This window comes from Bubalus bubalis, chromosome 18, assembly GCF_019923935.1.
Source record: "Bubalus bubalis isolate 160015118507 breed Murrah chromosome 18, NDDB_SH_1, whole genome shotgun sequence".
Taxonomy (NCBI): domain Eukaryota; kingdom Metazoa; phylum Chordata; class Mammalia; order Artiodactyla; family Bovidae; genus Bubalus; species Bubalus bubalis.
Genome location: NC_059174.1, coordinates 14,423,210 through 14,448,094, shown reverse-complemented (window position 1 = coordinate 14,448,094; position 24,885 = coordinate 14,423,210). Strand labels below are relative to the sequence as shown.

At 55.6% G+C, this 24,885-nt stretch overlaps 2 protein-coding genes across 14 annotated transcripts in view; one reads left to right on the top strand and one right to left on the bottom strand.

The window, feature by feature from the left end:
- GAS8 (growth arrest specific 8) overlaps positions 1-15,089 on the bottom strand; it is a 33,918-nt gene extending 18,829 nt beyond the window's left edge. For 3 of the 9 annotated variants that reach the window (XM_044931194.1, XM_044931195.1, XM_044931193.1), the window contains exons 1-8: positions 11,414-11,535; positions 9,671-9,757; positions 5,080-5,277; positions 4,560-4,766; positions 2,931-2,985; positions 2,191-2,441; positions 1,663-1,830; positions 1,252-1,338 (exon numbers count right to left, since the gene is read on the bottom strand). In XM_044931194.1, the coding sequence (XP_044787129.1) occupies positions 1,252-1,338; positions 1,663-1,830; positions 2,191-2,441; positions 2,931-2,985; positions 4,560-4,766; positions 5,080-5,277; positions 9,671-9,757; positions 11,414-11,527 (1,167 nt within the window). In that variant the 5' untranslated portion in view covers positions 11,528-11,535. Of the gene's footprint in view, positions 1-1,251; positions 1,339-1,662; positions 1,831-2,190; positions 2,442-2,930; positions 2,986-4,559; positions 4,767-5,079; positions 5,278-9,670; positions 9,758-10,915; positions 11,193-11,413; positions 11,537-14,268; positions 14,350-14,473; positions 14,617-14,998 lie in introns of those variants that run through there. The other 6 variants (XM_044931197.1, XM_044931196.1, XM_044931192.1 and 3 more) reach the window with 6 other exon arrangements.
- On the top strand, positions 14,974-23,240 carry DBNDD1 (dysbindin domain containing 1). 5 transcript variants are annotated; one of them, XM_025268597.2, is made up of 5 exons: positions 14,974-15,112; positions 18,889-19,017; positions 20,891-21,037; positions 21,206-21,346; positions 22,009-23,240. In XM_025268597.2, exons 2-5 carry the CDS (start codon positions 18,921-18,923, stop codon positions 22,164-22,166), a joined length of 543 nt encoding a protein of 180 aa, XP_025124382.1. In that variant the 5' UTR covers positions 14,974-15,112; positions 18,889-18,920; the 3' UTR covers positions 22,167-23,240. The 5 variants fall into 5 exon arrangements, with proteins under 5 accessions (XP_025124382.1, XP_044787134.1, XP_006062832.1 ...); XM_006062770.3 differs by lacking the exon at positions 14,974-15,112 and adding an exon at positions 15,347-15,516; XM_044931199.1 differs by lacking the exon at positions 18,889-19,017 and having other exon boundaries at positions 14,978-15,112.
- The last annotated feature ends 1,645 nt before the right edge of the window (positions 23,241-24,885 follow it).

Below are 24,885 nucleotides of genomic sequence, written 5' to 3'. Positions count from 1 at the left end.
AGCACGTAGGGGAGCTATCTGCAGAGAAGCACGTTAAGTGAGACATACGCACTCAGTCCCATCAGTGAGGACCTGGGGCTGGGGACAGCCCCCTGGGAAACCATGGATGAGGCCACAACTCTGAACAGCCCTCAGGCAGACCGTCCACATTCTCAACACCAGCTGTCTGACCCAGCAATTCCCCTGCTAGGAATCACCATTCCAAAAAAGGGTCACACACCACACAAAGATGTACCTAACAGGGTGCCTATAGCAGCAAGGACTGACAAGGGATTTTCACCAGGGGACACAGGCTGCTCTGGAGACAAACACAGGCTGGGAGGAATAGGCAGGCCCCCACTTCTGGGAAGCAAGGTCCTACACCAGCACACTCGAGAGTTTGGAAGAACTCAGGTTGCTCTCGCCATGTGTGAGGACCAGCATGCAGCCCCAAGGCCTTGCATTTTCACCCACAGGCTTCCTACGACACACACATAAAGGGTTAGGACTCAGAGACACACACAGGGATGAAAGATGGGCCAGACCACCGCTGCTTCAGAGACCAGCCCAAGGGGAGAGCAGTGGGGAACCGCTAAGACATCAAGCTTGTCCACTGAGAGCCCCGCAGAACGGGGAGGGGCCAAAGCCGGCGACCCAGCCCCCTAGACATGCCAGGAGCCCCCAGACATGCCGGGAGTCCTCCAGATGCCCTGGGAGCCCCCAGACACACTGGGAGCCCCCCAGACACCCTGGGATCCCCCAGATGCACCAGCAGCCCCCCAGACATACCAGGAACCCCCCAGATATCCCAGGAGCCCCCACACATGCCGGGAGCCCCCCAGACACCCTGGGAGCCCCCAGATGCACCAACAGCCCCCCAGACATACCGGGAGCCCCCCAGATACCCCAGGAGCCCCCATACATGCCGGGAACCCCCCAGACGCCCTGGGAGCCCCCAGATGCACCAGAAGCTCCCCAGACGCACTAGGAGCCCCCCAGATACCCCAGGAGCCCCCAGACACATCGGGAGCCCCCCAGATGCCCTGGGAGGCCCCAGATGCACCAGGAGCCCCCCAGATGCACCAGGAGCCCACCAGATACCCCAGGAGCCCCAAGACATGCCGGGAGCCCCCTAGATGCCCTGAAGCCCCCAGACGCCCCAGGAGGCCCCCAAGACATCCCAGAGCCCACCTTGACAAACTGCCAGCCCCCCAGATGTGCTGGGAGCCCCCCCAGACACCCCAGGAGGCCCCAGACATCCCTGGAGCCCACCTTGATGAATCGCTGCTCCAGCACCTCGTGCTCCCACCTCAGGCTCTTCAGCTCCTTCTCGGTGACTTTCAGACGGGCTTTTGTACACTGGAGCGAAAAAGGGTCAGAAAGCACCCCCAGTTCAGGCACCCACAAGATGCAGCGCAGGAGGGATGACCAGGTGAGGTGATCGTCAGAGCGAATGGCTCCCGGTCACAATGGACTGAGCCACACCATGGTGGCCAGGGGTCACCTGGCTCCCAGAACAGGTACCAACCCCACATGTCCCCAGGTCACCAGGCAGGGGACGGAGGGGTTCAGCACCTCCCCTGGTGCCCCGAGGGCCGGCTCCGCTCTGGGACTCGGGAGACACCTGTCCGACCTTCCTGCCCCTTCACACCAGGGAGAGCTGGGAATGCAGCAGAAACCCACCACCAGCATCTGCTTGTCCCTCTCATAGCCGCTGAGCTTCTTCTGCATGTCACTCATCTCCTCCCGAGCCTTCTGCAAGGGGTCCGCCAGGCGCCGGTTCTGCATGGCCACCTCCGTCATCTCCTTCTCCAGGTGCTCCTCCTTCTTCCGCATGTCCTCCATCTGCTCCTGTGGGTGCCGGGGGAGGAGCGGGACGGGGGTGTCAGTAGCAGGACCGGAGGCTGTGGCCTGCACAGGGGCTGCGAGCTCTCCTGCACAGAGAGGATGGTCCTGGGCATGTGTTCTGTGTGTAGACATGGAGAATAGTTTCTGAATTCTCTAGTAACGCGGCCTGCATGCAAACAGAGCTTCCGCTGTGCTCATTGCCAGCACTTGGGTGCGATGACACCCCTGATGCACATGGGCCTATGACTTCCCCACCACGCAAGGGGACTCACAATCTGTGCGTTTCAATCAGGGGCCGCTGAAGGCCAGGCGTGTCTACGAGCAGGGGTGTGGGCCCGAGGCGGCAGGCAGCCCCGGTGGCACCTTGAGGGAGTTGATGAGAGCCAGGTTGTTGAGGGTGATGTCGTTGTAGTAGTTCTTGATGTCGGTGAAGGCCTCCTCGTGCCGCTGCATCAGCGTGGTGATCTGGCCGTTCTTCCTCTCCTCCACCTCATGGATCTCTGTCTTCCTGCGCAGGTCGAGCTCGTCCCGAAGCATCTTCATCTTCTTGTCGTACTTGGCCTCGATTTCTGAAAGGCAGCAGCACCCGGAGCAGCTGAGCAGAACCCCTGGTGCTGTGGCGACGAGAACAGATGGCGGCTGTGCCCAAGGTGGGAGACCTCCCAGGGGACGGAGGCCGTCGACAGCGGGACAGGGCGGGGCGCTTCTCCTGCTGCGTGGCACCAGCACATGCCCTCCTCTGCCTGTCACAGGCACCGCTGATCAGTCCCTGCCTCAGGGATCCCAACAGCCAAGCGCCACCCGGTGCCAGCAGGCATGGACCACGGCCATCCAGCCAGACTGTGGCTGAGGTCGATGCCTCTGCAGGACGGGAGGGACAGCATGCCGCCCCCTAGCTGGGTGACCTGCTCCAGGAGTCACTGTGTGCCAGGGTGGGGGGGCGAGGGGGGTCCTCCCAGCCTCCCACCTCCCAGACACCAGCCTTAGAAATGACCATGTCCTCTCACTCCGCATGTCTGGGCTGTTTTAACTGGAGGGCAGTTGCTTCCTGACAGGAGGGGCTCTCGGGCCGCCTTACGCAGCAGAGCGCGGGAAGCACTGACCTCGCACCTGCCTCTCAAAGTCGTTGCGCATCTTGGTGATCTCCTCGGTGTGTTTCTGCAGAGGCGGAAGCGGGCTGTCACTGGAGGCCAGACGGGACAGGACAGTCGCCGGCCCCGCGGCAGGGCCCCCTCCTCGCTAGCACCGACAGCCTGTGCGGCTGCTGCTCTGGCTGGACCCTCACCCCCGAGCTCAGGACCAGCCCAGAGGAATGAGGGTCTGGGAAATTCCACGTTTCATAATGGACTGGGGAAGATGCTGATGACACTCACACCCTGGCTGTGCCCACAGGCTGGGCAGCAGGACCAGACCCACCCAGGCGCCCCGTGTGGTGCTGACCTGCTTTGGCTTAGAACACCAGGACAAATTACTCTGACAGCTATAAAGTTTGAATAAAAGGCTTAAATTATACTTTATTTTCATGCCAAGAGGCACTCTGAGCATGTAACTATTCCACACCATGCCTTGGGTAAGCAGAGACTGCACTCAGTGGAAGCCAGCCCATGCTGTGCTTCTGTCAAAACAGCCAGGCCCCTCGAGGGACCACATCTTCAGCACCCTCAAGCTTCACGGAAAACTCTGCAATATTACTGAGTGCTCCCAGATTCAGTTGAGGCTAGGCTGCATCCAGACATATAGCAAACTAATTGAGAAAAGTCTTTCAACCCACAGCCGGGAGAACCTTTGAAAGCCAAAGTTGGACACATCCTCCGTTTGCCCAAGCCCTCCAGAGGTCCCCAGCTCAGGTGCAGCAGGGTGGTCAGAGCCCCAGTCCTGTCCGCAGCCTCCTCATTCCCTGCAGCCTTCACACTGGTCCATCCCAACCCTTCTCATGGCCTGGTCTCCCCTAGCCTGGCTCAGCCCTGCCTTCCCCCACCTTTGCTCTGGTGTCACCTTCTCAGTGAATTCACAGAACCCGTAGAGAAACGCAACCGCCTCACTTCCCGCATCTCCTGGAGCACTCATGCCCGCGGACCTGTGACGCATGTTTGACGGTTTACTTTGTTTTCCATCTCGGGGCGGCCTGTCCTCTCCTGACCATCAGCCACACACGGGCAGGCATTCTGTCAGCCCCACCCTCTGAGCACCCACAATCAGAGCCAGGCCTGGTGTGCTACAGAAGCTTAAGAAGGAATTCCAGCCTCCACCCAGAGCCCCTCAGCCTCCCTCTGAAAGGATCAAAGAATCTCCAAGGCCAGTGAGGTGCTTGTCAGCATGGCTCACAGGACAAAGGCCGAAGCAGCTGAAGGGCTGGCGGGCGGCTCACTCCAGGGGCCCGGGGTCGGCAGCACGTGGAGAGCGGCCTGGGCTGGATCTCCCTGTCGGGAAGTCAACTGGTGGCTCAAGTCTGAGACAGAACTCTGCACCTGGCCTCAAAGGTGTTTGTTTGGCTGATGCAACTGTTGTTGCTGAACATTTCAGTTAATTGCCCACCGGCAGGCTTTTTATATAGAACCAAAAATGGCAACCCACTCCAGTACTCTTGCCTGGAAAATCCCATGGACAGAGGAACCTGGTAGGCTGCAGTCCATGGGGTCGCACAGAGTCGGACATGACTGAAGCGACTTAGCAGCAGCATGAATTCCCAGGTGTGGCTAAGTTGACACGTTCACAGCTGCCCTGGCACCTACCAGCCTCAGGTTCTTCACCATCACCTCGTTGGCCAGCTCCTGCTCCTTCAGCTCCACCTTCAGTGCCCGCATGTCCCGGCGCAGCGTCCCCTCCTGTGCACGGTGCTCCTTCTGCGCCAGCTTCATGACCACGGTGCCCTCCGCCTTCATCTCCGTCAGGCTGCTCTGATGCTCGTACAGCAGGTGCTTCACCTTCTGCTTGTAGACCTGGGGGTGAGGGAGTGCCGCTGCTCACCCGCTCTGTCCACTCACCTGCACACACGTATGCTCGCCTGCACACACAGGCTCGCTTGCACACACATGCCCACCTGCGCACCTCTACATGACTTCTCACCTGCACACATAGGCTCACATGCTCACCTGAACATACCTGCTTTGCTATTAAAAAATACCTTCAAGTTCCCAATGTCAAAGGACACAAAGGGCGGTGACCCCAAAGCAAGGCACGACCATGCCCCTGGACCTCGGGCCAGCTCCTCTGCGCACGGCGACTCCCATGGGATGGGGCCAGCCCCCTCACCTTAATCTCCACCTGGTGCCTCTCCTCGGCCTCCTCCATCTCCCGGTCCTTGTTCCGCAGCTCGGCCTTCTTCTCCTCCAGCTGCCTCCGAGTGATCTCCCAGAAAGTGTGGATCTTGTCACGCTCCAGCTGGAAGTAGTTGCGCTCCTCTCGTTCACGGTCCAGCTCCTCCCGGATGCGGCCGATGTGCTCCTCCACCTGGCGGGCAGAGCGGGGTGAGGCAGCCAGAGGGCCCACCCGCGGCCAAGGGAGGGTGGGCAGAGAAAGGCCAGGAAGACGCTGGGGGCGCTGCTCTCATCTCAAAGTAAACCATGAGTGAAAAGTGAGAACCTAACACAGAGTGCCGGGAAGGCTCAGGGACAGGGGACATCAGCAGACACCAGAAATCTCTTGTGTTTGGCCAAGAGTCATAATATGATTATATCCTTTTATTCATCCCTGGGAATTTACACTAAAGAAATTTCTCAAAAGAACACAGGAGTGTTCCACTTAAAGATATTAGCAACACTGTTAGTACAACAACAAACAACTAAAATGCACATGATCCAAGTTGCTTCTAAACAGCATGGTTGAGAAACAAGAGTATATTAGCCAGAAGGTCATATGGACCTCTGATACAAAGATATGAAAATGATGCAAATATTTTCATACAAATGATATAAAATGTAAAAACCTTTCACCTTTAAGGATACACATCAAGCAAAAAATAGCAGACAAAACCAGTAGATCTGAAACAGTCAAGAGGGTTTGATCCAGAGCCAAATGCAAATATGCAAATAGGTAAAAGAAAAAGAAAAAAGGACAGATTTCCAGTTTCTTGAGACTCTCACTTGCAAGAATTAGTTACCTTTTGACCATAAGCTCAGGCCCAGGCTGTAAAGTTTCCCTCTTTTGATAACCATGTTCCCCACAAGGAAACCAGATGTATTACTTCAAGAGACGGCCAAGACAACAACTCAGCAAAGAAGGGCAGCCAGGAGACTGGGAGGACTAGGGCTGGGGTGGGGCTCGGCTCCCCAGGAAAAGTCCTGACCTGAGGGCCTGCTGCCTTCGTGTCACTCAAACGAATCATCTAAACCAGACTCTGGCTCATGCTGGATGTTCCCTCACTCGATATTTAGACTTCTTATAAATATCTGGATTTCTCACTTGTCTTCAAATATCAGAAAACAGCTCTGAAGCCCAACGCCCACAGGGTAACCCTGCAGCAACTTGGTGACAGTTCAGTTCAGTCGCTCAGTCGTGTCCAACCCTTTGCGACCCCATGGACTGCAGCAAGCCAGGCCTCCCTGTCCATCACCAACTCCTGGAGTTCACCCACACTCATGTCCATTGAGTCTGTAAGGCCATCCAACCATCTCATCCTCTGTTGTCTCCTTCTCCTCCTGCCCTCAGTCTTTCCCAGCATCAGGGTCTTTTCCAATAAGTCAGCTCTTCGCATGAGGTGGCCAAAGTATTGGAGTTTCAGCTTCAACATCAGTCCTTCCAGTGAACACCCAGGACTGATCTCCTTTAGGACGGACTGGTTGGATCTCCTTGCAGTCCAAGGGACTCTCAAGAGTCTTCTCCAACACCACAGTTCAAAAGCATCAATTCTTCAGCGTTCAGCTTTCTTTACAATCCAACTCTCACATCCATACATGACTACTGGAAAAACCATAGCCTTGACTAGACAGACCTTTGTTGGCAAAGTAATGTCTCTGCTTTTTAATATGCTGTCTAGGTTGGTCATAACTTTCCTTCCAAGGAGTAAGCATCTTTAATTTCATGGCTGCAGTCACCATCTGCAGTGATTTTGGAGCCCAGAAAAATGAAGTCAGCCACTGTTTCCACTGTTTCCCCATCTATTTGGCATGAAGTCATGGGACCGGATGCCATGATCTTAGTCTTCTGAATGTTGAGCTTTAAGCCAACTTTTTCACTCTCTTTCACTTTCACCAAGAGGCTCTTTAGTTCTTCTTCACTTTCTGCCATAAGGGTGGTGTCATCTGCATATCGGAGGTTATTGATATTTCTCCCAGCAATCTTGATTCCAGCTTGTGCTTCTTCCAGACCAGCGTTTCTCATGATGTACTCTGCATATAAGTTTAATAAGCAGGGTGACAATATACAGCCTTGATATATTCCTTTTCCTATTTGGAACCAGTCTGTTGTTCCATGTCCAGTTCTAACTGTTGCTTCCTGACCCGCATACAGATTTCTCAAGAGGCAGGTCAGGTGGTCAGGTATTCCCATCTCTTTCAGAATTTTCCACAGTTTATTATGATCCACACAGTCAAGGGCTTTGACATAGATGTTTTTCTGGAACTCTCTTGCTTTTTTGATGATCCAGCAGACGTTGGCAATTTGATCTCTGGTTCCTCTGCCTTTTCTAAATCCAGCTTGAACATCTGGAAGTTCACGGTTCACATATTTCTGAAGTCTGGCTTGGAGAATTTTGAGCATTACTTTGCTAGCGTGTGAGATGAGTGCAATTGTGTGGTAGTTTGAGCATTCTTTGGCATTGCCTTTCTTTGGGATTGGAATGAAAACTGACCTTTTCCAGTCCTGTGGCCTCTGCTGAGTTTTCCAAATTTGCTGGCATATTGAGTGCAGCACTTTTACAGCATCATCTTTAGGATTTGAAATAGCTCAACTGGAATTACATCACCTCCACTAGCTTTGTTTGTAATGATGCTTCCTAAGGCCCACTTGACTTCACATTCCAGGATGTCTGGCTCTAGGTAAGTCAGCACATCATCATGATTTTCTGGGTCATGAAGATCTTTTTTGTACAGTTCTTCTGTGTATTCTTGCCACCTCTTCTTAATATCTTCTGCTTCTGTTAAGTCCATCCCATTTCTGTCCTTTATTGAGCCCATCTTTGCATGAAATGTTCCCTTGGTATCTCTAATTTTCTTGAAGACATCTCTAGTCTTTCCCATTCTATTATTTTCCTCTATTTCTTTGCACTGATCACTAAGGAAGGCTTTCTTATCTCTCCTTGCTATTCTTTGGAACTCTGCATTCAGATGCTTATATCTTTCCTTTTCTCCTTTGCTTTTCGCTTCTCTTCTTTTCACAGCTATAGGTAAGGCCTCCTCAGACAGCCATTTTGCTTTTTTGCATTTCTTTTTCTTGGGGATGGTCTTGCTCCCTGTCTCCTGTACAATGTCACGAACCACTGTCCATAGTTCATCAGGCACTCTGTCTATCGGATCTAGTCCCTTAAATCTATTTCTCACTTCCACTGTATAATCATAAGGGATATGATTTAGGTCATACCTAAATTTCTTTAATTTAAATCTGATTTTTGCAATAATCCAAGTCTATGCCCCGACCAGTAACGCTGAAGAAGCTGAAGTTGAACAGTTCTATGAAGATCTACAAGACCGTTTAAAACTAACACCCAAAAAAGATGTCCTTTTCATTACAGGGGACTGGAATGCAAAAGTAGGAAGACAAGAAACACCTGGAGTAACAGGCAAATTTGGCCTTGGAGTACAGAATTAAGCAGGGAAAAGGCTAATAGAGTTTTGCCAAAAGAACGCACTGGTCATAGCAAACACCCTCTTCCAACAACACAAGAGAAGACTCTACACATGGACATCACCAGGTGGCCATCACCGAAATCAGAATGATTATATTCTTTGCAGCCAAAGATGGAGAAGCTCTATACAGTCAGCAAAAACAACACCAGGAGCTGACTGTGGCTCAGATCATGAACTCCTTATTGCCAAATTCAGACCTGGCCACAGCTGCCCTGAATCTCTCATCTTACTACTGCCTGGACCCCAAGAGCTTCCAAGCTCTGCAGACTGACCCCTGCCATGTCACAGGACAGGAAGTAAACCCGTAGGCAGGAAATAGTCCGATTATTGGGGTGAACAGCGGGTAAGCCAACCTCCATGAGGCAGCCCCAGTGACCCCCTCAAAGCACAACCTGACCTCATTACCCTCTAAGACACTGCCGATGGCTTCCCTGTGTGAGAAACAGAGCCTATTCACCACTTTCAAGGGCCCCTGCCCAGCTCTCCATCTTCAGGTCTTATGCCTCGTTGAGTCTCCTTCGATTTCTTTTATCTTAAAACCATCAAAAGTAAGTAAGAGTCATGAACAGTTCCAGACCACATTTGCTCTCATGGGTTGCACAGGTTATAGGTTTCGGGAGCCTTTCAATTGAAACTGTAATTAATCAAATCATGTTCCCTAGCTCTTAATGTCATTGAAATGAACAACCAGCCTAAAATAACTCACAGTGTTTAATAGTAAATCAAATAAATGAGAATGCTATAAGTGTATATACTATGATTAACATCTCTGTAAACAGTAGGGGCCTAAAAAGGGTAAGAATGAAAAAAACTTAAAATAGCTTTTATATCAGAAAAACATTTCCTTCCAAATTCCTACTACCCTAGAGAAAAGTTTACCCATCACACGTGCTGCACTGTTTCACATGTCCTGGTGTGGACAGACGGCAGGAGCCAGACTGAGGGGAGGCAGACAAGGAGCTGGGGTGCTGTGACCTAAAAGAAGTTCCTAGGACCAGCGTGGGGCAGCAAACCCATCCCACCCACCCAACAAGGGGCCGCGGCCCGGCCAGCCCGCTCACCTGCTCCTTGCTCATGTCCTCCGGAGCCAGCCCATCAACAATCGGAGTGCCTTTGCCTTTGCCTTTCTTCCCTTTCTTTTTGGGCGCCTTGGGTTGAAGAACACACGGTCGGGTTAGGGTTCACTTCTGGCTGGTTCATTCCCTTTCAGGGCCATTCGAGAGAGGAATTTCTGCCTGGAACCTCCATCTGACTGCCCACTGTCTCAGGCTTCCACCCGGGCCGCCTCACTCTGCCCTAAGGTTTCCCATCCTTAACCACAGGCACATTCTGTTGACACCTTTGGAACAGCAAGGAGAAATCTCCCTTCTCAGAAGAGAATATTGCTTGCCCTCGGAAAGGAAGAGAGAGAACATGTTCCTTGTATACAGCAGAGACTTCCTTGGTGTGGAGCAAAATCTACTCGCCCTCACAAAGGAGTATCCCCAGCAGCACAGACTACAGTGTTTGGCGTGCCAGAGAGAAACCTGCAATATATCGCTCCATGGGTGCAAGGTGGGTGCCTCAGAGACCCAGGGTGAAGACTGCTGGCACAGACTGGCACTCACACACTGTGGGCTCTGTCAGTGGGGTGACACCTGCTTTTAACCACTTCTCCAAGGTGCCAGAGGGGACCTTCGGCACCACTCCCTCTCCAGGGGCCACTCAACAGAAAGAAAACTAACGCCTTATCCTCTGCCCTCACTTCTCCCAGGTTTCTGTGGCTCCTGCTTTTGTCTGTACATAGGCACGCATCTACACGTCTCTGTAACATTTTTATTACCAAAAAAGTTTATGAGGAAATGTTGGAAAGCACAAAGTAACAAGAAAAAAAAAGGAAAATCATGCATATTTCCCACAAGTTAGTGAAAGTAGATGTATTTTAGTGTGCATCACCAAATGTGATGATGTATCTTTACCCAGCTGACTTGCAAAAGACAGAGCTGCTGAAATCTTCACTCCTAAAACACTGCCCTCTTTCTAACTCTCTACTCCAAGAAGTCCAACCCATCAGAAGAGCCCGGGAGCTTGTCACCACTCAGCATCTGGGAGTAAGGCAGTGAGTGGGTGGGGCCTCTAGAACCCCTGGGGCCCCCACACACAGAGGGGTCCCCACACTGATGGCCACCCTGCCACACCTGCCTGGAAACTGGGTGACCTACAGCCCGTACAGCACAGAGGGGAGTGCGCAGCTGAGAGCCCTACCACAGAGTGGGTGGGGATGGAGAACCCCAGAGGCACCAAGCTCCGCTCTGCTCAGTTCCCACCTGACTCCTCGCAGGTTTGCCCAAGCTCTGCCCTGGGGACTCTACGTGCTCCGGAACCGCTGTCAGGACCCTCTGGCCACCATGGTATACCCCAGGCTCTCGATCCCAGAGACTGGAGGACCTTTGTTTCCCAAGGATCTGATCAATGAGCCTTCCATTCCAGGTAGGGAAGCCACTCGACCCAGGTTTTCCGGTCCGGACACGTACACACCGGGCCCTAGGTCTGGGGGCGGGGGAGACGGTGCTCTCTGACCACCATCCCGGTGTGCACAGGATTCTGGAGAGACCAGATCTCTCAGCTCCACGAGGGAGCCGCGTCCGGCTCCCGGCACCCTAGGCCCTCCCCGCGAGGACATCCCCGCCACCCCCCAGAGCACCAAGCCCGTAGCTCCAAGATGCCAAAGCTACAGATCTCCCGTCCCGGGGACTCCCGGCGCGCAAGGCCCGCCGACCTCTGAGCCCCAGGGCCCCGGCGCGGACCCTACGAGACTGCCTCACCATGGTTGTGGTTTCCCGCCTGTCTGGACCAACAAACCAAAGCGCCCGGCCTTCCCAGGATGCGCCGTCTCCAGGCAACGACTGCAAGGTCCCGCGCGAAGTCTCGAGAACCATCGCGAGAGCCCGCCGGCAGGGCTGGTGCCTCGCAACGGCAGGAGTCCTTAGCAACTAACCAGGCGGAGTCTGTATATTTGTGCCGAAGCTGGACATTATCCACAAGCTACCTCTCCAAGACGCCTGGGGACGCATTCCTTTCGGGACAGGTCTTGTTTACTGCGGGTCTTCCCCACTAAAACTTAAGCTCCACGGAGGTTGGAGGAGCGGTTTCCGTCCACTTGTTACGTACTCTACGTGGGTACAAGACCTACAGTGCATGAACTCCAAGAGTGAGCGAGAGGAGGCGGCCACACCGCGACTTTACCCAAATTAGATTCAAATTTTCGCGGAACCTCTGCCCTTGGGCCTCACCTCACCCTGTCCCCCTTTGACGATTACTCCCACCTGAGGCTGGAAGACAGCTGGATTTTCACAAAGCCTCAGAGGAAGCAAAAGTAAGGCGAGAAAAACATATTCCAGCGGGGTCCACAGTTTTGAAATCAGCAAGTCTCCCCTTCACAAAAACTAACTGCTCTTCCTAAAGAGACTTTGTCCTCCTGGTGAGGAAAAACTAGAAACCTTTGCTACGGGTTTCCAGGCGAGCTCTGCAGGAAAAAAAGTCTTCAGGGGGTTTCTTCCCTCTAACCTCTTGCTCTGAAAACTGCTAACTGCTTTACAAATTGCAGAGAGAATTTCTGATCCCTCCTACCATCCAGCTACCTATACCCAAAACAACACCATTTGTTGTCTTCTTTTCCACACTCTTAACATTAGCATCTTACGAAACAGTGGTTTTACAGTAGGTCAAGGTTTTCTGTTAGTTTGGGGATGGAGAGGAATCTTCTTTCCCTGGAGAACTGCCTTGGGCACAGAATGTGAATAGTGGAGAAAGGCTCCGGTCAGGAAAGAGAGCCACAGCAACGAGCCTGGGGGGTTCCTGTTTGACCACCCAGGACTTGATTGTTCCTGGAGAGGAATGGCCCTTTGGAAGGCCTGTATCAACTGACTGGCACAAAGAGTGACATTTATAGCAGCCCCAGGGCCTCTGGGAGGTCTGAGGAGGCCTCTGGGAGGGAGGTCTCTGTGCCTGGGCTGGCAAGAGCCTGAGCCTGTGTCAGACACATGTGATCTGATAGGGGTCTTCTCCCCTAAGGTAGGCTCCTCCCACAGGAGTTCTGGCAAGTAAGACAGTGCAGCCGGGTAGCACAGAGTGCTAATGATTATTATTTAGCACTTACTATGCTAGGTGCCTCATGCTGACTGGCTTTTTGCTTTAGAATTCTGGCTGGGAGTCCTGAATTAAACGAATGCATTAACAATAATTCCTTTCAACAAAAAGGGCAAGAATAGGAGGGTTAGCTCAGGATAACAAGACAGGGTATTCGTTTGTCACAAATGAACAGCACAGCACGGTTTATCAGTGTGCACTGGAGAGATGAAGAGTTCAGGGAGGCCTTGTTGCCAGCTCTCTGGGCTCCCCACAAGGCCCATGGCGACCTGTGCTTTTCATACTGAATTTGAGTTCACATTTATAGAAAAGAGCCTTTCTCCACATGGGTGGCTTGAGATACTTTTAATCGGCATCAAGCTGAGCATCTCAGAAACCCAGATAAAAGACATCTGAGTTTCCTACAAAATGACAGACCAAATGTTAATACAAACCCAATGACCTATGGTGAATATCTGGCCCTTCCTAACACCCACGTACATGGTCATCCAGGTAAATTGCCTCAGATCACAACAGCAGCTCGATGGAGGCCTGAATGTTAGCATAACAGAGTCCTCAAGAAGACTAAACGTTTTTAGAGATCAACAGGGAAGTATTTACAAAAGAAATGACATAATACATATAGGATTTGCTTCAAAACAACCCAGAAGTGGAAGAAGGCATTGAAAGCAGAGAAGAAATACGATCAGCCATGAGTCAGTAATCACTGAATCTGAATGATGGGTATAAGTGGGTTAATTATGCTATTCTACTATTGTTTGATTTTTTCTTTTTATTTAGTTTAATTTTTTTTAATTGAAGTATAGTTGACTTCCATGAAAATGTTTTGAACGAAAAGTTTGACCCTGGCCTCTGGAGTCAGATCAGCTGGTGCCCTGGACAAGACTCCCTGTGTATCCACTTACTCATCTGTCAAATGGGGATAATTATTAAACACCAAGACTGTTATAGTTACTATGGCTGTGTGACAGGTTGGCCCCGAAATGAAATGGCTTAATATAGTGACAACATCTGTTTTGCCCATGAATCTGCAACTTGGCTGGGACCCTGTGGGGACAGCTCACCTTGGTTCCATGTATTACCCCCACCCCAGGGAGAGTGGCTCAAAGGAAGAGTCTGGCTCCTGCCTGAGACCTTACATCTGGTTCATTGGCTACTGTGGGCCAGACAACACTCAAGTGGCCCTTCAAATGGCCTGGGCTTTCTCACACAGAGTGGCCGAATTCCAGCAGAGCCTGGGGAGTGAGACCTGACTCCTACTTAAGACCCAGCATTGGAGTCACATGGCATCAGCTGGACACAGTCCACTGGTCAGAGCAGCACAAGCCTTGCCCAGGTGCGAGCAGGAGCACAGACAGGGTATGGCTGGATGGAACCAGAAGGTTCTGGAAGACATGGGGAATCAGAGATACTGCTCTGACCATTGTGAGACAATACAAACTTCCACCCCAGTAGCCAGTGTCCACCTACTGTCCAGACTTCTCAAGGCTTATACCCCCACCACCCTCAGCTTTGTCCCAGAGGGACTGACCTGCCTCTTGGAGTGCAAACTGCAGCGGCTTGTCCTAATGGGTCATGACATCATTTTAGCAGTTTTTCTTTGTTTTGTAAGCTAAAGAAAAATAGAAATTATTAGCCTGCCTCACTGACTGACAGTTGACAAAGCTTAGCTATGGGCTCGGGGTGACTGGAGAGGACTGAGGCCTCGGATGGCTGAAGATGCCTTAGGAGGGTACCTTTTCTGAAAACACCAAGTTCACACCTTCCTCCTCTGAGAATTTCTCCACTCCCAGCTAGGAACAAGTCTGTCTTCCTGACGCTCTTCTTTGGTTGGTTTGTCGTTGTGTAGACCAGGGGCTTGCACTTGACTCCTCTGGCTTCCTGTGACCGGCTGTGCACCTTGGTCGCAATTCCCTGCCCCCGCCCCTCCCCACCCCGTGTTCAGCTTCACCTGGAAAATCAGGGCCTCGTCTGCTAAGGATTCCCCAGGAGAATGAAATGCGATACTGTGCATCAAGGGCTTGGCACAGGGCTGCATTCCAGGGCCTTGTGCAGGGGACCAGCGACTGAAAGTGGGACTCCGCTGAACTGTTTGGAGCTCTCGGCACGCCCAGACGCTGCCTGCCTGCCTTCCGGGACGCCCCCTCTCTGCCCGCCTCCCTTTCCTTACCTCCCTTCCTCTCTTCCCTCCCCATTCCCCCCACGCCCCAATCCCCGCACCGCGTCTCTCCAAAGCATTTGCCACGGTGTGCAATGCTTACGGGCCCTAGGATGTTGTGCCCGTCCCTCCATGCCCCGCGGAGCGCCGGCACGTCGTTGGAGTCCCACAGATGCGTGAGGATGATCCCGCACGGTGGCGCGGCTGCTGAGTGAGGGTGCGCGCAGGGACCAGGCCAGGGATGGGGGCCGCGGGCAGGTCCGGGTGGGAAGCCGGACGGAGGGGTGCTGTCGGCGGGGAAGGGTCTGCAGGGGCCGACAGGGGGCGCGAGCAGGGCGGGGCGGGGCCGCACCTGTGCTGCGGGGGCAGAGGAGGAGACGGCGGGGGCGGGGCGGGGGGGGCGGGACCCGGCCCCGGAGCAGCTGCGCGCCCCGCCCCGCGGGCTCCTCCCCGCCGCCGCGGTCCCCCGGCTGCTGCCCCGATGCGCTGCGCAGGGAGTCGGGGCCGAGTCGCCGCCGCAGCTGCAGGGGCGCCGGGGCCGGGTGACGCCGCCGCCGCCGCGCGCGCGGCTCCCAGGCCCTACCGGCCGCATGGAGCCCTCGGAGGGCGCCAGCCCGGGAGGTGAGTGTGGCCCCCCTGAGCCCGAGATCTGCGCCTCCCCGCAGTCCTTTCCCCCGGCCCTCTCACCGACCACGCCCCAGGGCCGCCAAGACCCGCAGGCAGCTCCGAGTTCCCCTATGCCGGGCCGAAGCGTGGAAGCCTAAGCCCGCCGTGCTGGGGAAGCCAGGCCGGGGTACCTCCGGGAGCGGCCCCCGCGCTGGGCTAGAGGCGCACGGACCGCGTCCCCGCCCCCTCGTCCTCCGCGCTCCCGGCCGGGGCAGCGGTGCCCGGCGCGCTCCTGAGTGGGCGGCGCACAATTTGGTCCTGCGCCCCCTCCCAGCAGAGCCAGGGATCCGGGAGATGGGGGCGTGCCTGGACCAGAGAAGGGGTCCAAGTCAGCAAGGCGTAGGGGGGAGGCTACACTCTCAGCCGCGCATCTGCTTTGTTCGGCCGTGCCGAACCTCTCTGGGGGTTGGGCGGGGAGGCGGCAGCCGGGATGCTGCGGGGCACCAGGCTGAGATACAGGCTCAGGCTCGGGCTCGGAGCGAGGGAGGCGGATGATGCCCCGGGCTCGGCCTGCGGGGGCTCCCACGCCTGCAGGGGTTGCTTGCCCTGGCGCGGCCAGGAGCGCACACACCTGGGAGTCGAGGGGTGAACGGAGTGACCCCTCCTCAGGGCCTCTGTCAGCTGTCCACACGGTGGAGATATACTCGGGGGTCTCTCCCCTGGGAGTCTGGCCCTAGCCTGACCCTGGCCCGATGGTGAGAGGAAAACTCTAGGAACGTTCCCTTTCAGGAAGGGTTTTCCTGTGCCGTCGGCCTAGGAAGTTGGATGCAAACTGCTGGGCTCCTCCACCCAGCAGGCCAGACCCCAGGCACACCTAGGCTTTCTTGGAGGTCCCCTCCCCAGGAGCCACTCCCTGAGCACACAGGGATCCGCCGGGGGCCACGTAGCCCACGAGGGCCGCCTCTGGAGACCCAAATGCTAGCCATGAAGTGTCCTGAAGCAGTCAGTCCACTCACTGCTGTCTGAAGTCTGAGCTGGGCAGGTGCGTTCCAGACACCTTCTGGGGGCCCTTGTCACCCTCCTCCTGAGCACCAGGAGAAACACTGGGGAGGGTGGGGGACAGTGGGTGTGGTTTTCTTTGTTTTGTATTCCTGTGGGCTGCACCAGGACCCCAGGGCTTCCGTGAGACCTTATGATGATTCCATGGGGAAGGCTTGGTGAGCAAGGGCTTAGGGAGGCCGGCAGCTAGACCCCTCTGAGCTCCGTGACCACTCCTCAGTGGAGACAGACCCCCCTTCCCTGCAGATCAAGAGAGCAGACAGCAGGCGTGAGGGAAGGGAGTGTTCTGGAGCCCCAGAGACCTGTGTTCACCAGGTGCCTACTCTGTGCAGGCACACAGTGGGTCTGGGGCCAAAGCCCGCAGACAGACTTCTTACCCCACAGGCACCTACCCGACAGGGGTCACGTGTGGGTGGCTGTGACTGTCATTCCGAGTTTGCCAACTTCTGGGAACTTATACTGGAGAGAGGGGCACATACAGAAGTAGAACAGAAAGCTGAAGCCCCCCGCGTGGCCCCGGCCAGCTGCTCACCCACTTCCACCAGCCTTCCTTCAGTACTAATGTGGCAAATCTAGACGTATTATTTCATCTTAAGTACTTCTGAAATTACTTCTATAAGGTTTTATAATTAAAACCTAAATGAATCAATAATTTAATATCAAATGCACAGACAAGGAGGGGAGAGTTGGGGGTGCACTCTGCAATGTGCTGTTGGGAGACCAAGCGTCTAGCCCACCCACCTCCAAGTCTTGTCCATCTGAGAGAGGGGCTGGGGCCCAACCCTGGGGCTGAGCTGAGACAGCATCCACCAGGCACCCTCGACATAGGGGATGGTGCCCACACCTCCTTTGCTGCAGCCATGTTGGTTTTATGCTATTCATTCATTCACTTCATTAATTCACTCATTTGTGGTGGGTGTGTGCAGAACCCCTCCTCCAGGCTTGGGGCAAAGTCCTGGGCACACAGCAGGGAACTTGAGATCTGGGCCAAGTTCTTGGCACGAATGTGCTGGAAAATAGGTCAGCAGCATAGCACAGGGTAACCCTACCATATCTGTTCACAGCGGACCCTGGGCAGGGCAGGACTGTGGCCCCCTAGTTCCAGTCTCCCCATGCAGGTACTGCCTCAGTGCTTCCACAGGTCAGGGCAGCAGGTCCCCCTGCAGGAGTCACAGGCTGCACTTCTTCAATGGGGCCTGCACTGGGCTACTGATCCATGCTGAGCTTCCTGGGGAACTAGAAACACCCCTCACCTTTGCCCTGGCCTGGGCAACCCTGGGGTTACTTCTGGGCCACAGGCAAGGACCCTTGCCCCTGTGTCTACCTGTGTGATCAGTCACTGCTCTGCTTCACACCCCAGGAAGAACAGGGGGTCTCACCCATGGAGAATCTGTCCCTTCTTCCTACAGAGGTCTATCAAGAGGGTATCAGACAGACTCAGGTAGCACAGCTGCTTAGGAACTCTGGGTGGGGTCTCGGGCTCATTCGTTCAACCAGCATTTACGGTGCACCTGCCGTGCGCAAGGACCAAGCCAAGGGCCTGTTTCCTTCACTTCCGGCTGAAAGATCAGCGTCCTTGATGCCAAAGTTGTGTCTTCCACTGCTCCCTCCCTCTTCCCAAAGCTCTGACACAGGCCAGGACACCAGGATTTACAAAGTAAAGAGCAGACCACTGCCAAAGGGAGAAGGAGGAATAAAAAAGTCAACAGAAGGTGACTTAAAAATTCACGGTTAACATATTCCATTGGCTCTGCAACACCATCAGCTAAATGGTGCTGTTTCAGACACACCGAAATTTGATATGTGCTTCTTACAATCAATACAAGAGGCCACTGTGCCTGTGGGGGCTGGAGGGGCCCCTGGATCCCAAGGTCTATAAGGAGGCACATCTGCTTGCCCTGCCCCCATCTCAGAAGCTGTAGACATCCTCCTTTCCACTTGGACCAAGTCCCATTCCATAAACATGCAGGTAGGTGCTTTCCTACCCAGCTCACCCAGAGCAGCCAGGCTCCCTCAGGGCCTTCTCCTGGCCTCCGCTTCACCTTTGATCCTAGTCCCCTTCTGCCTGGTCAGGCCCTAGCTTCCCTGTGGGCACAAGGTCAGGGTTTCCTCTCCCTCCGTGGGCTGGCAAATGGTGGCCAAGAGTTCCAGCTCCAGAGCCCCTGTGTTAACATGCCTGTGACAAGCTGATCCCCTCCGTGTTACAGGACAAAACTCACAGTCCCTCCCCCATAGCTGGTTGTGACATTAGCTGAAAACCATTTTGCTGGGGTTGTGTCTAGCACAGAAAACCAGGAGCTACTGTCACTCTTCTTCTTCTTAACCCAGAGTCACCCGCCCCATGTGGAGGCTCCACAGAAATGGCAGCACCTGGCCGGAGCCCCCAGCTGGACAGAGGCCACCCTCCTCACCCACCAGGATGGGCCACGTGTGCAGAAGAGGAGCAGGACACTCCAGGCACGCATGTGCCCTTGGGGAAGGGCGATCTGGCCACTGTGCCATCTCTTAAGAAACAGAACCGTGTCCTACAAAGGCCCCAAGGGCTTCCTGGGCCTCAAGCTGCAGCAGGAACTCTGAGGCTCAGAAAAGGTGCCCCTGTCAGGCTGGGCGGGCTGGGCCGCCAGAGGGTGTAACCCTGCCCTCTGAGGATGCTCAGACACCATGTGCCAGATGTGGGAGCGAGGTGGAAACCAGATCCTGAGCCTCGTCCGGCAGGGCCAGCCCTGGGCCCCAGTGACGACACTGCACAGGGCAGAGCCGGGTAGGCCCTGCCAGTCAGCAGGCCCACCTGCCCTCAGTCACGCTTCCCAGGGAGGGGTGCCCTCTGAGGCTGGGGCAGCCCAGCCAGCTCTGCAGTCACAAATCCATGTCCCACTTCCCACTCAGCCAGGACCCTGTGGACCTATGCGGCCTGCCAGGCACGTCAAGGCTGCTGGCTGCACAGGCCCACCCCTCAAAGGCAGCTGTTGGTGCTGGGCCCCCCTGATCCCCTTTGGCAGCTGCTCCCGTGGCCCCATCCACACCCCACTGTCCACACTCGCCCGCCGGGTCGGCAAGGCCCCACTGCTGATGGAGGAGGGACTCCACACTCTGTACTGGGCACCTGTTCAGCTGGGGGATCCCTCAGCTGAGGGCAGGTCACTGTGGAGAGGCGCCTCAGGGGAGCCAAGGGGTCCAGCTGCCTCAGGGCACATGCCTGACAGACGACTGGGACCCCGGCTGTCGGGGGAGGGACACTAGAACACTCTGGAAGGGAGGAATGGGTGAGCTGTGGATGGACACGGCCCTCCTTGGGTGGAAGCCCCCCCTCTGAGTGGCAGTGCCCACCAAGCAGATCCCCAAGGGGCCTCAGCTCTCACCTGACAGAGACAAGCTGTTACATGAAAACAAAATTTGAGCAGAAAAAATCCCTGGAGGAACATCCCCAATTGTGAGGTTGGTGGGGAATGGGTCTCTTTCACTATGAGAATGTTATTTTGAGTTCAAACACAACATACAACATACACATGAGCTGGGGCCAGGCTGGATTAAAGCAAATGTATGACCGTCCACTAGACCCTCAGTTCAGTCGCTCAGTTGTGTCCAACTCTTTGCAACCCCATGGACTGCAGCACGCCAGGCTTCCCTGTCCATCACCAACTCCTGGAGCTTGCTCAAACTCATGTCCATCGAGTCAGTGATGCCATCCAACCATCTCATCCTCTGTCGTCCCCTTCTCCTCCCGCCTTCAATCTTTCCCAGCATCAGGGTCTTTTCAAATGAGTCAGTTCTTCCCGTCAGGTGGCCAGAGTATTGGGGCTTCAGCATCAGTCCTTCCAATGAATATTCAGGACTGATTCCCTTAAGGATTCACTGGTTTGATCTCCTTGCCGTCCAAAGGACTCTCCAGACTCTTCTTGGAATAAAGAGTTCATGATCTGAGCCACAGTCAGATCCCAGTCTAATTTTTGCTGACCATATAGCTTCTTCATCTTCAGCTGCAAGATAGTCTTCTTTAGTAAACCCTAGTGGGACCAAAAGTAGACAGGTGACAGTACTGGGGTCTTGGGGGCTCTGACAGAACCAGCAAGGGTCCCTGCAAGACCAGCGGTGATTCCCGTTCAAGTAGTGAGGGCAGAGGATCTGGAAACCAGAGAATGAGGAGCCGGGGAAAGTCAGCTTCCTCAGAGAGCCCCAGCGCCCTGTCCTTCCTGACCCAGGACCACCCCCGTCACTACCTGAGCCTTGAGGGCTAGCTCCATGGGCCAGGTTCTCAGGTCCTCCCAGCCTGCGTCCTGGCAGTGGGGGTGAAGACCCCAGCCCCTCCCGGGTAACGCCCTCTCTGTTGCAGGCTTAGTTAAGGAGGTCGACATGCCACAAGCTGCCCTCAGTGCCCCCGTCCCTGTCACAGGGACCAGTGGCCAGTCTCCCATGGCTGAGGAGGAGTTGGGCATCCCCATACCAGCACCAGGCCTCCTGCAGGTCACGGAAAGGCGGCGTAAGTATGGCCCACCCACCCATCATGCTCCACAAGCCCCCTGGGACCAGGGACGGGTCTCTGGGCCCCGCTGTGCCCCAGGGAGCAGGCGCCAGGAATGGGTCGACCCCACCTTGTTCCCCCACACTGGCCGTCACCAGGCCCACTGACGTGCCCCTCTGCCCCCAGAGCCGCTGAGCAGCGTCTCCTCCCTGGAGGTGCACTTCGACCTACTGGACCTCACAGAGCTGACCGACATGTCTGACCAGGAGCTGGCCGAGGTCTTTGCAGACTCAGATGACGAGAACGTGGCCAGCGACTCACATGCAGGTGGGATTGCCACCGGGCTCTGAGGGTGTTGTGGGGGGCCCCATGGCCTGAGACCACCCAGCACCGCCCCCTGAAGACCTGGTCTGGAAAATGATTTCCTTCCTAATGCATGTTTGTCAACATGGCACCATCTCACTCACTGCTTCTGCACTTTACATACCCTTCTGCTGACTTTAAGGAATTGTCGGCCCCTCCTCAATTTCGGATTTCAAACACCAGCAAAAGACCACAGCCACAGGCCCCCCGGTAGGAGAATTCACTATGCAGATTTAATTAAAAGGCAGAGCACAAAGTGGGTGGCATTCACCAAACCTGGCTGCTCATCTCAGTTCCAGGGAAGCACTGGACCCCACTGACCAAAGAAATGGCATGCAAGCCACTGGGAGTGTGGGGGCCCAGAGACCTTCCTCCCTCCCTACTCCCCACCCACACCAGCTACAGGCCAGGCTCACACCCAGGGCGGGACCTTGGCTGCATGTGGACCCTTCTGGGAGCATCAGGAAAGCCAGTGCCCAGGCTGCACCCAGACCCATATGCACACATTGCTGGCACCAGGGGGCCCCCAGGTGTGGCCGGACACCATGCTGGAGGCACAAACAGGCCAGGCAGTAGGTGCAGGAGTGACTGGTCCGCCATACTGACCCAGCCCACGTTCCCACCAGGCCTGCACCCGCTGCCCCGAGCTGGCTGTCTGCGCTCACCCTCCTGGACGCGCACTAGGGCGGAGCAGAACCGTGAGAAGCAGCCCTTTGGTGACCCTGAGCGACAGCCTGCCATTGTGGACACGATTCTTACTGTGGAGAGGCCCAAGGAGGACTAGGCCAGCTGGCCCAGGGCCGAGATGGGGCAGATCCGGACAGCCGTGGCCACGTGGACACTGCCCGTCCTCCCCACTGCGGCTCTGGGCTGGGGTCTCAAGGCACTTCAGCATAAGCACAGCCCAGTGGCCTTATATCAGCTCCTTCCTGGTCCCTGGATCAGGGACAAGGCCCAGGGATGAGAAGAGACTTGTCTGCAGGAACGGTGTTATCATCTGCCACCAGAATCCTGGGTGGGGCCAGGGTGAGTGGGGATCTGCCGGTGAAAGAGGATGAACCGCCATGCCGACCTCCGGCCCACCGGAGTCTGCTGTCCAGCCAGGGAGTGGATAGGGGAGTGAGTCCCCCAGATCATCTCTGATTCCCCGCTGCTCCCTGCTGCTGCCCGGGAACACTGTCAGCGCCAGACACCCCCAATAACTTGCTCGTCCTCCTCCCTCCCTGTCAGCCAGACCCACCTTCCTAAGCGCAGAATGCCAAGTCCATCAAGATGGCCTCAGACAGCAGGGCAGGCAGGGCTTGCCCAGTCCCCACAGCCCACCAGGCACACAGGCACACACACGTGTAGGTCTGTGTCCCTGGCTAGCATCCCAGTCTGGGGTGCAGCAGTCTGAGGGGGTGGGGACATGAGGGCACCTGGGCACACCCCCTGAACCCCAATTCAGGGATGCCAGGCTTGACTGCTCCCAATGCTGCTTATGTGCTGAGGACAGGACCAGCTTCCAGTATGACAGCAAGTCCAGTCTGCTTTCTGTCCCCAAGGCCACCTGTCCTGACCCCTTCTTCACTGAGACATTTCTGGGGAAGGAAAAAAGGCTCCTCTGTGGAAGCCCTGGGCACACCCTGCCAGTAAACAGTCACCTCTGCACAAGCACTGGGGCGACACTCCTGCACATGACGGGCAGCTGCACAGGGGTGATTTCCAGACACAGCCAAGAGTCTAACGGAAAAGGGACCCCATGAGGGCAGCCGCACCCCGCCCACCCCAGGGTCTCCCCTCCAGCCCTCATCCTTCCTGCTGCAGCTTCCGTGACCTCGTTTCAAAAAAGCGCAATTAAAACATCACCCTGTCCTCAGTCTCGCGGACCAGTGTCTTCCTTTCCAGCTGACACTAGAGCTCAGGGGTGAGGGCTGGGCAGGGGCAGGGGGCTGGCTGCTCTAGGAACCTCCAGGAGCTCTGTGCTCTGGTCCTCCCCCAGCTGAAGCCTCTGGGGGCTCCACTGTGACACACGGGGGGCTAGCATTTGGCTCTGTCCCCACAAGCCCAGGCTGGAAGAGGCAGCCCCAAAAGACTCCTCCCAGCCCAGGGCAGGATCTGGAGAGGCAGCCAGCAGGGAGGGCCAGTCTGTGAGAGTAAGAGTAAGAAGAGAGCAGACAATTCCTCCCAAAGGGTGGAGCCTCCCTGAGCAGACACTCTCAGCCAGGCCTCAGCCCAGGTGCTCAGCCAGATGAAGGGAGTTGAGGAGACAGGAGGGGGTGAGGGGACAGGGCCCATACGCAGGGGCGCTATCACCAGGGGTGTGCCCTGGACCTGGGGAGGGGCAGCATTCCAGGCTTGGGACAACATAGGGCTTTCCTGGGATGAGGGAGCATCCTACCTCCATCAGAAGGTCCCAGAACAGGCCCCTGCAGGGTCCCCAGCAGTTCAGCACAGAGGCTAAATGGTGGAGGCTGCAAATACAGGGCAAGCCCCAGAGACAAGAATATCAACAATACATGTTCTACAAAGAGCAAAGTTGAAAGTGTTTGTCCCAAGTTGGAAATTCTATTTTTGAGGCAAACATACCAAACGATGTGGAAAATTTCAACCCCAAGGCCGTGTGTGTGAGCTGGGCTGGCAATGGGGGCACATAGGGTGGCACCCCTTCACTGTCAGCCCAGAATGTCTGTCCCCCCATCCCCTCAAGGCAGGAACTGCTGCTACCATCATGACTCTGAAGACTCCAGCCCCCTGGCTGTGTGCTGGGGACCTGTGGGGCCATTTCCACTAACCCCAGCTCCCTGGGACCGGGCCCTAGTCTCGCTCCAGGTCCAACCAGACAACTGCCGGCCTAGCCCAAGGGCTTAGCTGCACCCCCCAGGGGCTGTCCTGTCCCATGGAGTAGCCCAGAGTCACCTTCTGGATTCTAACAAAACCAGGCCACCAGGAACAGCTTCCCAGAGACATGCCAGCAACAAAGCCCCACCCTGAGAAAAGGGCAACCCCTTCCTCTCAGGTTCAGACCTCTAAGCCGCCCCCCACCCCGGCCACAAGCCTGTGGGAGTGCTGAGCTCCATCCGTGAGGACCAGCTAGCTTTCCATTACCCAAACTGCCATTCCCTAGATTCTAGGCTTACACACTTCTGCTGAACCTCACGACCTGTGGGGGCTTCTGAACCGGGCCTTCTCTCCCTGGGGCAGGTGAGGGCACTTGCACTGACCAGGTCCCAGCTCCCCTCAGTGGAAGGGTGCCTTCAGGGAGCAGGAAGCCCATGGTCTTCAAGGACCCTGATTGGAAGAAAGCTGTTTGCGGGTTGCTGCTGCTGCTGAGTCACTTCAGTCCTGTCCGACTCTATGCGACCCCATAGACGGCAGCTCACCAGGCTCCCCCCTCCCTGGGATTCTCCAGGCAAGAACACTGGAGTGGCTTGCCATTTCCTTCTCCAATGTGTGAAAGTGAAAAGTGAAAGTGAAGTCGCTCGGTTGTGTCCGACTCTTAGCGACCCCATGGACTGCAGCCC